The sequence below is a fragment of the Danio rerio genome, chromosome 6 (assembly GCF_049306965.1).
Source record: "Danio rerio strain Tuebingen ecotype United States chromosome 6, GRCz12tu, whole genome shotgun sequence".
Taxonomy (NCBI): domain Eukaryota; kingdom Metazoa; phylum Chordata; class Actinopteri; order Cypriniformes; family Danionidae; genus Danio; species Danio rerio.
In genome coordinates, this window is record NC_133181.1 from 31180874 (window position 1) to 31195470 (window position 14597).

Here is a 14597-nt window from a genome sequence, read left to right on the forward strand (position 1 = left end):
CAGATCTGTTTCAAAACCTAGTGAGTTGCCTTTTATGGCAGCTTCCTAACATCATAAGTGACAGATTTGGAACTGTACAGTACATTGGCAAGAACATCATCACATGTCACATAACCGTCGTTCCTCACACAGGAAGATTTGCACAGGAGATTTACGGGAGTGGATTTCAGTAGTTTGTTTTTAGCATGTTGCTAAGCTAGCAGCGCAGTAGCCAAGTAACCACAAAGTCTTTTCCTAAACAAATATTACGTCTGTTCTTTTTAGTATCGAATGAAATATGACTTCATTTTAAACATTTCTCTCACTTTATCCACCATCTTTGGCTCGTTCCATGTGTTGCCTTGAAATGTTGGCTTTGTAGATTGTTTTTAATAATGTACAAACTGAGATTAGAGTGCTGATATGTCAATAACTTTGCAAAACACCCAAACAAAAAAAGTCAATTGAGAGTAGGCTATGTGGGCTGTCTTATATCATGTGACCCTGGACCACTGGACTCTGGACATCATTAGTGTCAGTTTTGGAAATTGAGATCTGAAAGCTGGAAAAAATTCCTTTTCAGTGATGTATTTATTAAGATTATACAATATTGGCCTATATCTGAAATCTAAATACAGATAAATAAATGTTTAATGTTGTGCAAATTAAGTTCTTAGCAATAAAAAGTTGAGTTTTTATGTTTTTACAGTAGAAAATTTACTGCAAATGTACATGAAACAGGATTTTTACTTAATATTTTAGTGATTTTTGTCATAAATATGAATCATTTTGACTTATACAATGTATTTTTGAATATTGCCAAACATTTTCCCATGGAACATTCTGATTTTGTGGACCAGGGTAACATATTACTGTGTTGATAAAGTTTATAAATCATACTACTAAATGTTATTATTTCTTTAATTAAATAACAAATCTAAGTGACAAATCCCAGTGGTGAACGGAGCTCTGCAAAATACGACATGTCACAATCTTACCCACAGAACTGTCAGGCCTAATCATCAGGGCTCTTTGGCACCGCAAACGTGATGGCTTACAGTGTTGCCACACATGCACATAGGCATGAAAGTCTGTGTTTGAAAACAGTGCTGAGTAGCTGTGCCAAAGTGACAGGCAGCCAAAGAGGACAGCTGTAGCCTGGAGTACTTACACACACTGTGATGTGTCTGGGCGACTGAATCCCAAATGGAGAAATCCAGGAAATATTTGTGCTTCGCTGCCTCTCATGTGAAGTCAGTCTCACACACATGCTTTCAAAGAGAAAGTCATCCTATAATTGATCACACACAGATGATTTCACCATCCTTTGCTGTAATTGCTTGGCTAGCGGGGAGGGAGGGGGGATAGAAGATTCTTTTATATGAAATATTGAAATAACAAATCCAGGGCTCGGGGTGGACATTAAGAAGAGGAATGTGAGCGAAAAGTCATCAGCTGGCCCGCGGCCCGGTATCCGTGGCTGAGGAAAAGCCTGCAGTCATCAGAAAGTGGACGTATTTACTGCTCTGCCTCTCGCAGAACGAAAGCGAGAGTGAAAAATGACTTTGTTTGTGAATCAGAGAGTAGCTAATCAGATCTCACTCTCATTCCATTGCTCACTATATATACTTTATTTCAGAACCTCCCCCCTTTTCCTACAGGCATTTGAGGACAGAGATACACTTCTGACACCCATTTGGATGCTCACGTTATCCTGTGGAAATCCTTTACATGTTGATAGATAGGATTTAATGCACCTACTAGCCCAAAATGTAAATTCTGTCATCATTTACTCGCTCTTGTCATCATCATTTTCTTTTCGGCTTAGCCCCTTTATGAATCCAGGGTCGCCACAGCAGAATGAACTGCCAACTTATCCAGCAAGTTTTTACACAGTCGATGCCCTTCCAGCCGCAACCCATCTCTGGGAAACATCCACACACACATTCACACACACACTACGGACAATTTAGCCTACCCAATTCACCTGTACCGCATGTCTTTGGACTGTGGGGGAAACCGGAGCACCCGGAGGAAACCCATGCGAATGCAGGGAGAACATGCAAACTCTACACAGAAACACCAACTGAGCCGAGGTTCGAACCAGCGACCTTCTTGCTGTGAGGCGACAGCACTACCTACTGTGCCACTGCCTCACCCTACTCGTTCTCGTGTCATTCCAAACCTGTTTGACTTTGTTTATTATGAGGAACACAATAAGTAGTTACCTATCAGAATGCCTAAGCTGCTCTTATTTCAAACAGGAATTGTTCACTCAGAAATCTAAACTTGAAAATTCTGTCATCGTTTACTTACTCTCATTGTCTTCTAATTCACTCACCTTCTGAATGCAACTGGAGATGTTTATTTTCCTGTTCCTCCATTCAAGCACCAAAACGTTCATGCTTTTGAAAAGTTAATATATACAATGTTAAAGTCATCTTACTATAAATCTTTAAAAAGCTTAGAAAAGGAAGAAGCAAGAACTGCTGGTCAGTAAGTAATAAACTTCAAGATGAAAATAAACGACAAAACAAAAGTAAGTTGTTAACTCCCTTCGACAGTCGCTACTGCATAAACAAACAAACCACCAACATGAATACCCCTGATACTTTATCGTACTGTCTCCTGTTGGCTGACGCTGGCTTCCATGGCTTCAATGGTGCATTCTTCTCTGTTTCTTTACCAACTGCTATCTTCTCCAGACCACAGAGAATCCATCTATTTCAGCACCAGAATCAAAGGTTCAAGTTAGCAGACTCTGGTCATTCCTCCTCTATGGCACCCCAATGGCCCGTTTCAACTGACTGGTACAGTATGGTTTGGTACGGGTCACCTTTATCAAGCTTGCGTTTCCGCTACCAAGGGTACCCTTTTGGTGGGCATGGTGTACGATAGAAAGTTTCAGTCATCGTCATTCTCACTCAAATAAATGTCTACAGTACAGCTGTACAGGTCGTACACGTATCATATGAGAAGCTCTTCTCACAAAACAGATGCTTTATACACATAAATACTTGTGTATAAATGTTTATTTTTAACTTTTCTATGAACATAATTTTATTATAACTGCAGATCAATGATCTACTGTAACGTCTGCAATTATATAAAATAAATAATAAATAATTGCAACATACAGTATATTAACACATACAGACTCTTAAGGTCTCCGATATGTTACTAATGGCAGAAAAACTACACACAGCATACATTTAGTCCTTATTTGGGTTCAAAAACAACACGCAACATAGCCCACAGTCAGAGCAAACTTCTCATCTGTGTCTGTAATCTTCACCAGCACATGTAACCTCTGTTAAAGTAATTCTGTCATTCAGAGTTCATAATAGTCCAACAGGCGATGATAAACATGGCAGTTTGTTCGTGATTCAGGTTGCTGAAACAATTTGCTCCTGTGTTTTGTCGAGCTTCTCCTTTGTTTGTTTACGCTTCACTCTCGTGCTTGTCCTTTTCTTTTCTGAAATTATAAGATGTCGAAGACACTTCAATAATCATGCACATTATTTTCATCAGCTGAAGAAGTACAACCTCATAAACCAATTACAGGACACGGAAGATTTTGCTCTTCTTGGCTTTGTGGCTGTACATCAGGACAACGACAAGGTTTGATTTTTGAAAAAATTTAATCTAACAAAGACTGTCAGAAGTGCCCAATAGTGATAGTTAGACGCTGTTACCCAAATTGATTCTATACACATGATTTGAAGCGAATCGAAAGTGGACACTCTGGGTTTTGGGTGCATGTTTGAACAGACGTGCACACATAATAATAATAACTGCTAAACATGTCGATCTTGGAGTGTTTTCTTTTAAACACAACAAATTTTGTCTTAAATGAGCATATTCTTTATAATAGCTATTAATTTTAATACGCTAAACTGTTTGCTAATTTATTTGCAGCTTTTTCCAATGTATACTATTTATTCTGTGGGAGAATGGGGGTGCGGGGTTATCCCTTATTTTCACATCCTAATGTTGACAGGTATGATCAAAGCTTTGTTGTTACAAATCTTTCACGTGTCCAAGACTTTGATAAAAGGGGGAAAAATCCAGTCTAAAATTACTTTTTATATTGAAAATACATACACCAAATCAGTGACATTGTTTGTCATTCATTCATTTCCTTTTCGGCTTAGTCCCTTTATTAATTCAGGGTCGCCACAGCGGAATGAACTGCCAACTTATCCAGCGGATAGCGGACAGCCCACATAGCCTGCTCTCAATGGACTTTTTTGTTTTTACGCAGCGGATGTCCTTCTAGCCATAACCCATCTCTGGGAAAGACATTGTTTGTATACTTGCCAATTAAAGAGTTAAAATCCTGTATTTTTTTTTTCAAACATTTAGTAGTTTTGTATTAATCTGATGCATTTTTACAGCAGTTTTATTTAGTGGATGTTTTCATCCCAAACATAACAAAAAGATAGTAAATTTGAGCAGTGCACAAGGGTTAAACAATCAAGCAATCAAACAAAACAAAAGTAAGCTTCATTGCCTCATGGTGACTGTTGAATAAACATAGATAAAACACCAGACCTGCTCCTCTCTTGTCTGCCATTGTCATCACTCTTGTTATCATTTGTGGGATTTGAGAAGGGTTCGGTGGCCATTGCCCCATGACACTGGCCTTGCTCTTCTCCCACTGCTTTTATGCCAACCACACTCATCAAAGTTTTCTAAAAAGACATGCTTTATGCTGTATTGTACAGTATTTTTTTTAATTAAGCTTTTGATCAAATACAAACACTGATCAATTGATATGTATAAAGTTTATTAAATAAGGTGCATAAACCGGCACCCGGTACATACTGATTCCAGAGTGCTGGAAAAGAAACTGTGTTTTGTCTATATTTACAGCTGTTATGACAGACAGGGCGAGAGAGAGAGAGAGAGAGAGAGAGAGAGAGAGAGAGAGAGAGAGAGAGAGAGAGATTATATTATTGATATATTGATAAATATGATGTATTGTTAAAATTGTATTTAATTATTATATATAAATACCACCCTTTTTTACTACTATTTACTGTGTGTACTGTTTTTAAATTATTATTATATAGGTATGTTACTTTTTATGTAAACTTTATAACTGCTTTGGCAATACATTTGTAACATTTGTCATGCCAATAAAGGAATTATTGAATTGAATTGAGAAAGAGAGAGAGAGAGAGAGAGAGAGAGAGAGAGAGAGAGAGAGAGAAAGAGAGAGAGAGAGAGAGAGAGATAGATAGATAGATAGATAGATAGATAGATAGATAGATAGATAGATAGATAGATAGATAGATAGATAGATAGATAGATAGATAGATAGATAGATAGATAGATAGATAGATAGATAGATAGATAGGCAGACAGGCAGGCTGTGAAAGCAATGTTTTCCTCTGTCCATGTTTTTGGCTTTGCTTTGGAATTCATCTATGCTTTGGAATTCGCAGGCTCATAAAATTGTGTCGTATATCACTGAGTGTGAATGATTATCACATGAACTCACTCATGACATCTGTGTGGACGTACAATTATCCAATTATCAGAAGAGGTGTACTATTCCTTTGTGTTGTTGACTGGCCGTTTTTATTCTTGAAAAGTCACTTTGAATATTCTGCTGAGCATCTGCTTTGTTTTCAATGGAATTAAGTAGGTAATCCTCCAAGAGCTGTTTTGTCACGTGTGCAATGTGTAAAATGAAAAGTATAGTTTTTTTAAGATTGAAGGTTATTGCATGTGCCAAGCCATGTCAGAGCTTGAATTGTGTGCTGATATGAATCTAACTGAGTGTTATTTTCCACCCTGCTTTGGCTGAACTAGTACATTATGTAAGATCTTTGATTCTCTGTTTGTTTCAGAACACTCTGGAGACCTGCAACATATGTTATAAGCCCATAATGGAGCGCATTCTGAGGGCTACTGGGAAGGCCTATCATCCCCAGTGCTTCACCTGCGTGGTCTGCCATCGGAGTCTGGACGGCATTCCCTTTACTGTGGATGCCTCCAACCACATCCACTGCATCGAGGACTTCCACAAGTATGACCTAAAACACATATATATGCTCGATAAATCCTGAAAAAGTATTAACAACAACTTTTTCTTTGTACATGTAGTACATAACATGTCTTTTTTAATTAGCTCTGATAAATGTATAACTTACAAAATTCATCAGGGTCCAAATATGTTCTATAAAAACTTTTTTTTGTTCAGTTAGTGTGTACCTTTTAAATAGCATATTCAAAGCTCTCCTATTATTGAAGAAAATAGTTTGTTGTTTGTTTTAAGGAATTGAAAAGTTTCAGAAGGAATGCATGATTGTGAGACTGTGACCGCAACAGAAATGCTATTGTGTCGAGGAACAGTTGTGCCATACTTTGACTTCACTCATTGTTACTAGTGTGGATTAATCAAACCACTGTCTGCCAAACTTCCTCATTTTTACTTTTTGTTGGTAAAACCCAATGAAGAAGTTGAATCAACTGACTGCATTTTGCTTTGTGTATATTGTACATCCTCACTGCCTCTTTCTGTTATCTTAGGTTCCTCCACAATGTATTAATTGTGCAGCTTTCTAAAGCATTTGTCTTTGAGTTTAGTTCAATAGGGAAATATTATCAGCTTGTTGATTAATGATAGCATTTCCTTTAGATAATAATCAAAAATGTATTTGTAAACTGTGTTTAAGAGTTTAAGAAACCCTCGAGTACTTTGTTGAGATTTCAACAGATTTGTGTGTGTTGAGCATCGTTTAAGACAAAGTTAGCCCCTGTTAGCTTTACTTTTGATAATTTTGAGCTTTTGTCAGCTAATTTCATCTTCCAGATTTAAAATATTTGTTGGGGTGAGATCAAAATCGGTGATGTAGTGCCAATCTGCCTGTCCAGAGATGACGTGTCGGTTTTTCAGTATTATTTTTAGCTGAGTTCTCTTATTGTATGAGAAGACATGCTTCTTAGGTAGTCATGAGAGCACATGCTTCTCTGAAGGCAAGGCAGACCTGCCAAGCTGTGAGACCATGGCACAGCACGGCACGCAGTAGCCTATTTAGCCGTTTATGAAGGGTCGTATGGGTTTGTTTCCATGTGTCCATTTGGGTTTGTTGCATGTTTTTCCCTGCAATGCTATCAGGGCCAATACAGCAAAGCTGTTGGTTTACAGCAAGCTTTTTTTGCCAGGAGAGCTGTACGAAAATTGGAGAATGGCGGGCTGTCTTTATCAGTTGAGTTCTTTACCATTCAGACACATCACTTATATCCATGCTGTTGTGTTCGCCATATGTTTTAAATCCTCCGGATTACCGGCAAGGCTAATGTGTTGGAATAGATAGGGAAAGAACTGCTGCTCTGCTCCACTGTGTTTTCATTCAGACCCGGAGATTCAGGAGGATAGAGGTCCTCCGTATGTTTATTTAAAATTACAAATAACAAAATTTGCAAGGGGTTAAATCATTTACGGTAATTCTGTATACTGTATTTCTTTGCATTTTAACTTTGTAAACAGTAAAATCATGGGTCTCCTCACAATTTGTCTCATTTTGTGAGCCAATACACAGTTTTCATTTTCCCCTGCTCTGCCAGCCACGCCCACTCCTGAATCATCATGAAGCATTTTTTTTTTTATTCGGAGATAGATTTCAACTAAAAGAGAGGGGTTTTATGACCCTTTCAACACAGTGGTATCTGGAGCAGACATTTGCACAAAATGTTATTTTTAATAACATACAGCTTTAAAGAAATAGTTCACCCAAATAGTTCAATTTACTCCTTCTTAAGCCATTCGAGTTTTAGGAGATTTTTTTAATCTCCAGCAAAAATGATTTAAAACTCATGTGTGCAAATGCTATTAATAAAATACATGTATGAGCAAAGTTTGAGATATAAACAAACTATGGTATATTCAGATAAAATTTAAAAAAAAATCTGTCACACTATATTTTAAGTTGCAATTACTGCTATTAATAAACCATTAACTAAAACTTTTAGATTAAAAGAGTAGTAATTTCATGTTTAAAATGGTTAGTAAGATAGTAGATGTGTTTCAGTATTGAGCAGGATTAGGGATGTAAAATAAGATTATATTTTATAAGTACTAATAAACAGCCATTATCTTAGGTTATCCATTATCAGCCTTTATCTTATCTTATCTATAAGCAGGTGATGAGCCATTCCTGAAAATCGGTATTTATACCAAAGTCACACGTCTTTGTCTATTTTATACATAACATGAATAAACTACAAAAGTTTTCTGTTATCATTAAGTACTGATTTAAGTGCTGATGTTTTAGTCTGCTATTTTAGTCTTTTTGAATAATACACTTGAATAATACAATTCAGCTAACAGCTGTTAGACATCTTTACAGCAAACATGTCTCTAAATTAAATTTCCTTATCAGGGAAAGAAAACTAAAGCAACACATCCCGTTACATGATCTTCCATTAATACAAAAACTTTTTAACTAGGCTATTAGAAAACATCCTTAAAGTTTAGCTCTGTATAAGTCTTCTCAAGTCACCCTTATTTGTCTTGAAAGGGTCTTAAATTTGACTTGAAGAGACCTGCAGAAACCCTGGTATTATTTATACACAAAACTAACATGCTATCTTAATACTTTAATGCATGTTTGAATAAACTTGAGAAACTAAACTAAAAAAAGTAAAAACTAAACTTTGAACTTGAGCTGAAATATTAGCCATATTAACTGACTGTATGTGTGGTAATATGTGCGTGCAAGTGAGAGTCCTTGTCTGACTGTCTGAGGTTTTTGTGTTGCGTGAGTGAGCTCTTGTTTGTGTGTGTTTGTTTTCTCTGAAACCAACCAAAATCTGATCAGCCAGTTCCTCTTATCCACTAATGCTATGACATGATACAATAGGTCAATTCAAAGGCCTTCACAAGCCAACTTTGGCCTGCAATTTTTAGTGTGGGCTACTTTGTAGCTACTAGAGATTATTTAGTTGTAATTTATTCTCTGTTTTTCCTTTATCAGGAAATTTGCTCCTCGTTGCTCTGTGTGTAACGAGCCCATAATGCCAGCACCTGGTCAGGAGGAGACTGTGCGTATTGTTGCCTTAGACCGTGACTTCCATGTGCAGTGCTATCGCTGTGAGGTGAGTCAAAGTGCTTGTGTGTGGTTGCTATTATTTAACACTTTAAAGCAAAACAAATACACTATTTCTATCTATATCTATTCTCAAAATAGGATTGCGGCTGTCTTCTCTCTGAGGGAGACAACCAGGGTTGTTACCCTCTGGATGGCCATGTCCTCTGCAAAAACTGCAACACCAGTCGCATCCAGGCCCTCACCGCCAAGGCCACGACTGACCTCTGAATGGCTCACACGTGTACATGCAGGTCCCCTAAAATCCCTGCACTCATCAAAACCTGAGAATCACCATATCCTGTCATATCACTGCACACAAATATTTATGCCCAGACAAATGCACACATACACGTAAAGCTGTCTTTCCACCAATATAAGGTGCCTTGTATTAAAATTGCACTCATTTATTCTGTCCGGCCTTTTTTTATTAGTGGATATATTAATCAAAGCTACAGCTACTTTTAAACACCTTATTGAATATATCTTAAAATAGAGCATGAAGGTTAGATTCTAATTAACAAAAAAAAAAAAAATGGGAGAAACTCTTCATAGAACATCATAGAATCTACCTCTAAAAAGGGACTATGCTCTCTGATCACTACACATTCCACTGTATAAATATAAATGATACAGAAAATAGCTTTCACTTTGTTTGTGATTTTTACGCCATATTGTGTCCAGTATGGTGATGGTGGTCTATAAACGCCAGTTTAGACTACATAGACAGACACTAACCAACATGGAAAACCACCTGATTGTAGTAAATAAATTTAAATAATAAATAAATAGTTTAAATAGAAAAGAAATGTCATGATCCAGCAAGTGCCAACTTGACATGGATAGTGATAATACTGATCCATCGAATCCTAAAATGAAGTGTCTGTTGCTGTTGGTTGTTTTGACAGTGTAAACAGGCCTTTTAAAAATCACTTTCACATTGAGAGCTATTCGCAAAAAAAGTATACACATGCACATACACTGCAATGACTTTTTCAAATAATGCAAACAAACATTTCATTGCACATTGTTGAAACATTTAAAAGGATAGTTTGTATCCCCAGAATGAGAATTTGATGTGAATTTACTCACCCTTATGCCATCCAAGATGTAAGTGACTTATTTCTACAGCAGATATATGCAGACTCATATAATGAATATCAGTGTTTACCAAAACATAAACATGCAAACCAAAGTTAAAGGGATATTCACACACTCTCAAGTGGTTTCAACGCTTTATGACTTTCTTACTTCAAAAAGAAAGCAATCTGGAGAATGATGAAAACCTGTAACCCTTGACTTCAAAGTGGGGAAAACTAATACTATGAAAGTCAATGGTTACAAGTTTCCAACATATCTTATTTTGTGTTTAACAAAGGAAACTCCTGTAAGTTTTGAAACAAGTAAAGGATGTTTTTTGTGTTAACTCTCTCTTTAATGTTGGACTGCTGATACTCTTATAAGGTCTTATGAAGCCAAACTTTCACTTTATGCAACTAATGTTACATTATTAACAACATTATTAACTTTGATCCACAGTCTCGACAAACCATTTTGAGCATACTCACTCAAGCTTCCTGTCTCACAATAAGTTGTTTCAAATGTTGGGACTCTGTGAAGTTCTTTTGATGTTATACTGCAAAAGAACAGCAAGCGTGTAATTCTGTGCATGTCATTGATTGAAAGGAGACTCACGCTCCAGAATGTTCCCAGCACCATTTGGGGCTTTTTGGGAGCTAAGGCTATGGATTAAAGGTGATTGTAAATAATGTTTTTTTATTTTTTTATTTTTTATTTTTTGGGCAGACTGGGCATTTTGTATAGTGGCTAAGAGAGCTGCAAATTTAAGAAAACACCTGCTATACCAAAAAGAAACGGCAGCAAATTAATTAAATCTCAAAGATCTTCATCTGTTTGATAGCACACATGCTGCAAATCCTCAACGCAAACACATTTAAAAAAAAAAAAAACAGGCTGCATTTTCTCACAATGCAAACAATTTTTATGAATTTGTTTGCAGTGTGTGTAAATGCAGCACGTTTTTAACGTGTATCTATTGTGAGGATTTGCACCACATGTGCTGTTAAATGGATGAAAATTATTATTGTTTTTTTTTACCATAGTTTTGCTTCATAAGACCTCAATGTAACCGTGAAATGAAAATGAAAATTCTGTCACTTTTGACTCGCCCTCAGCTTGTTATAAACATGTACCTGTTTAAATGTCTTTCTTCTGATGAACACAACAGAAAATATTTTTAAAGAAATGGTAGACAATGCTACAAGTGTCCAACATTCTTCAAAATATCAAAATAATATTTTTATTTAACTGAAAAAAAGAAACTCATAAAGGATTAGAACCATATGAGAGTGAGTTGATGGTGAGTTGATGGTGATCTTTTTTATTATTCTCAAAAAAATGCAATTGCTTTGTCATTGATGTCCATTACATGAAGGACCATGCTTTTAGCTATTAAAAAAATAAATGTTGATGTTCAACTTTAGTAAATATTTCTAAAATAACAAAATAAGTCACCCAAACACTATTCCTCGAATGTTCAAGTGTGAGTACGTTACCAGCTATTTGAATTTTGGGTAAACTACCCCTTCATACCTTCTTATGGCGGCTTTTGAAAACTGAGGTTTCATGATTACTAAGGTACACAAGATACATTATACCGGTATAGAGCAACTTTGATCTCAAGCATCACACCTTCTTGCCTCTGACCACATACAGTACAAGTGTATGTTTGTGAATGCATAACCTTTATTTTTAAAATCACCCTTTGAGATGAAAGTTACCAAAGACCTATACATTTACTTTCTCTGGGACAGCGTGTATGTATATTATTGTATGCTTATGAAATCTAATGGGAAGAGTATTTTATGCTGAAAGGACTGTGAATGACCTTATAGCTCAGAAGCCTAAATGGTTCATTCAATGGGGTTTCCTGTTTCTTCCTCTGTTTACCGCCTCAATTCAAGTGATATTAGAAAGAATTATTCTTCGCTTGAAACCTTTTTGTGTTTGTGGTTTGGTGTTATTTTTCTTCACTTATCATTTATATGTATATCATGTGTGAAAATGGTGAAAAGTCTAGGGATGAAATGTATGTATTTTCAAAAATGTCACAGCAGATTAAGAATCGTTTCGTGTCAGAGGGGACAAAAGTGTTAGATTAGGTTTAAAGTGTGACAATCAGGGCTGAACGGATGTTGGAATTGTGTTTTATTTTATCTCATTTGACTTTACGGGCTGATGAGATATACAGCCCGATGAGCAATATTTGAAATATCCTCAAATTGTGAATTTATCATAGTATTAGTTTCATGAAATAGAGGCAAAAGTATTATTAAAATATAGGACAACCATTTAGGAATAAGAATTGTTCTTTTGTGGATATCATTATGCAAATTTGTCTTTGTTGTTGCATTGACACTTTACTAAGAAGGATATGCAGACTTTTTTTATTCGACTAGAAAGTGTTTGAGCTGTTCTTAAAGCTACAGTGCACACATTTGGGAAAATCTAAAAATCCTGTACATATATATCTACAAAATGGCGTATTAAATGTCGAGGTTTAGAGAGTTAACACCTCAAGTAATTTGCCGTCATATCAGCGAGCTGCAGTGCCGCCCTGAGGCACTTTTCCTCTGCTTGAAGGGTAAATTCAGATCTGAGAGTCGTGATATATATGCAGACCGGATATAAATAATCGGTAACAGCCCCTTCTTGATTTATTACGGCAGTTTGTGGGTTTTTCAGTGTGTAAAATGAAATGTGCTGTAGCTTTAAGTGACGAGAGCTTCATTAGTGCTTCAATCTATACCTCCTTTTCTTAGTACCTTTTCTATAAGTGCCTTTTTTTAGCCTGCTTGGAGCTTAGGTGGTGTTGTTTGAGCACAAACACAGCTGTGACTTGTAGCTGATGTTGCGTGTTGAGGGATGCGATGTTTGAATGGTCTGTTTTGTTGTTGTTTTTCACACTACCTAGAGGCTATGCATGTTCGCTACTTGAACCGAACTTTATTTCCAGTTTTTATATAGAAAGACCAAATATTTTCAGACTTAATTAGACGTTTGGATGTGTTATGCCTTTAAAGCATTAGGAGTGTTATTGGAAAGAGAATTATTGCTGTATTACTTGGCAAAATTAGGTTGCCCTTTCTTCCTTTTGCTTTACTACTTATTCCCAAGGCCCACCTCAAGTTGTTTTTATTCAAATTGCTTTTCGATTTGATTTGAATTAGAGCGAGGCTTCATCTGTCAAGCATTTATTGCTCTTTTAGGTTGTTCAGGTTGATTTGTTCTGTTCAAGTGCTTGATCGGGCTGCGATTCAAAACATGTATCAAGTTTTCTATTTGCGATCGTTACACAAGCAATAACCTGATGATTATGTAAAACTGTTGTTGCAGCAAATGCTGAATACCAGCGTTTAAATGTCTTAAAAAGAAATGCTATGGGTTTTGTGGTAAGGAAATTTGAGCTGTCATATATAGGGCACTTTGATGTTTGTTTCTTTCATGAAGAAATTATATCGTAAAAGAAGCTAATCTGTGCTCTAGTGACACTCTAATTATATACTTGCATTCTGTTCTTTCACTCTGATGTTTTTCATCACATAAAATTTCCTCTATAATTAATAAACCTTTTAACAAACTCTACAGTGATGTTTTTTTGTTGTCAGTTATTTTTTTTCTCTATTTATAAACAAATTTTGGGGTGTGTAGTAGTAGTGGTACACTAAAAAAACCTTCATGGGATTTACTAAGTGTTTCAGACACAGACTCTTCTTTATTATCCCGTTTAGAGAAACTAAAATTGCAGCAAGGTGCCTTAACACAAGCAAAGTTTCATGTACATGTAAACAAAATATTTCAACACAACATACAATACAATACATTATTTTTGTAGGTGCATCTCCCTCCTCACTGGACTTATTTAATGACCTAATGGCCACTAATTCTATTTGTCCTGCAAATAAGAACTCTAAAACGACGTCCTGATGACAGCAGAGTACAATAGGTGATCCAGGGTGCATAGGATGAGCCCTCTTTAAAACATAATTATGGTAAATTATCTTTGGACCAGTTTGGTTAAAACTGATGATCTTGCCTTTCACCTTCACAAGGCTACTCAACCTGTTCTTGTTTGACAAACTCAGATTACCGTACCAAGCTATAATGCAGAAAGATAAATCAGATTCAACAAATTGTTTATAAAACAGTGTCATCAATGAGGTACAACCCCGAAACGATCTAAGTTTTTAAGGTATGATTTTAAGGTAAGTGGTTGCAAACGATTCATGTGGGCTGAATTTAAACAAACAAATTAAGTTGAACATTTGTTTGTTTAAATTCAGCCCATATAAATAGTTTGTAACTGCTTACCTTAAAAGATTTTAGCAAATCCAATTAATCTGGGGTTTTTTGTTTGTAGTTTAAGGAAACAATATCAAGATATAAAACTTGGGGAAACCAGAAGACAAGAAGCTACAGGATATAAAATTGAATTGTATT

At 36.1% G+C, this 14597-nt stretch overlaps 1 protein-coding gene and 1 long non-coding RNA gene across 20 annotated transcripts in view; one reads left to right on the forward strand and one right to left on the reverse strand.

Moving 5' to 3' along the window:
• The window catches only part of LOC141386288 (uncharacterized), a 174157-nt gene extending 163214 nt beyond the window's left edge, over positions 1 to 10943 (reverse strand). Inside the window, exons 1-2 of the long non-coding RNA XR_012407977.1 lie at positions 8270 to 10943; positions 1939 to 2138 (exon numbers count right to left, since the gene is read on the reverse strand). This is a non-coding gene — a long non-coding RNA (uncharacterized lncRNA). The remainder of the gene's footprint in view (positions 1 to 1938; positions 2139 to 8269) is intronic.
• lpp (LIM domain containing preferred translocation partner in lipoma) overlaps positions 1 to 13742 on the forward strand; it is a 497264-nt gene extending 483522 nt beyond the window's left edge. For 18 of the 19 annotated variants that reach the window (XM_073953329.1, XM_073953331.1, XM_073953323.1 and 15 more), the window contains 3 exons: positions 5838 to 6016; positions 8967 to 9087; positions 9180 to 13742. In XM_073953329.1, coding sequence (XP_073809430.1) covers positions 5838 to 6016; positions 8967 to 9087; positions 9180 to 9308 — 429 coding nt within the window. In that variant the 3' untranslated portion in view covers positions 9309 to 13742. 19 annotated transcript variants of the gene reach the window in all.
• Positions 13743 to 14597: the final 855 nt, after the last annotated feature.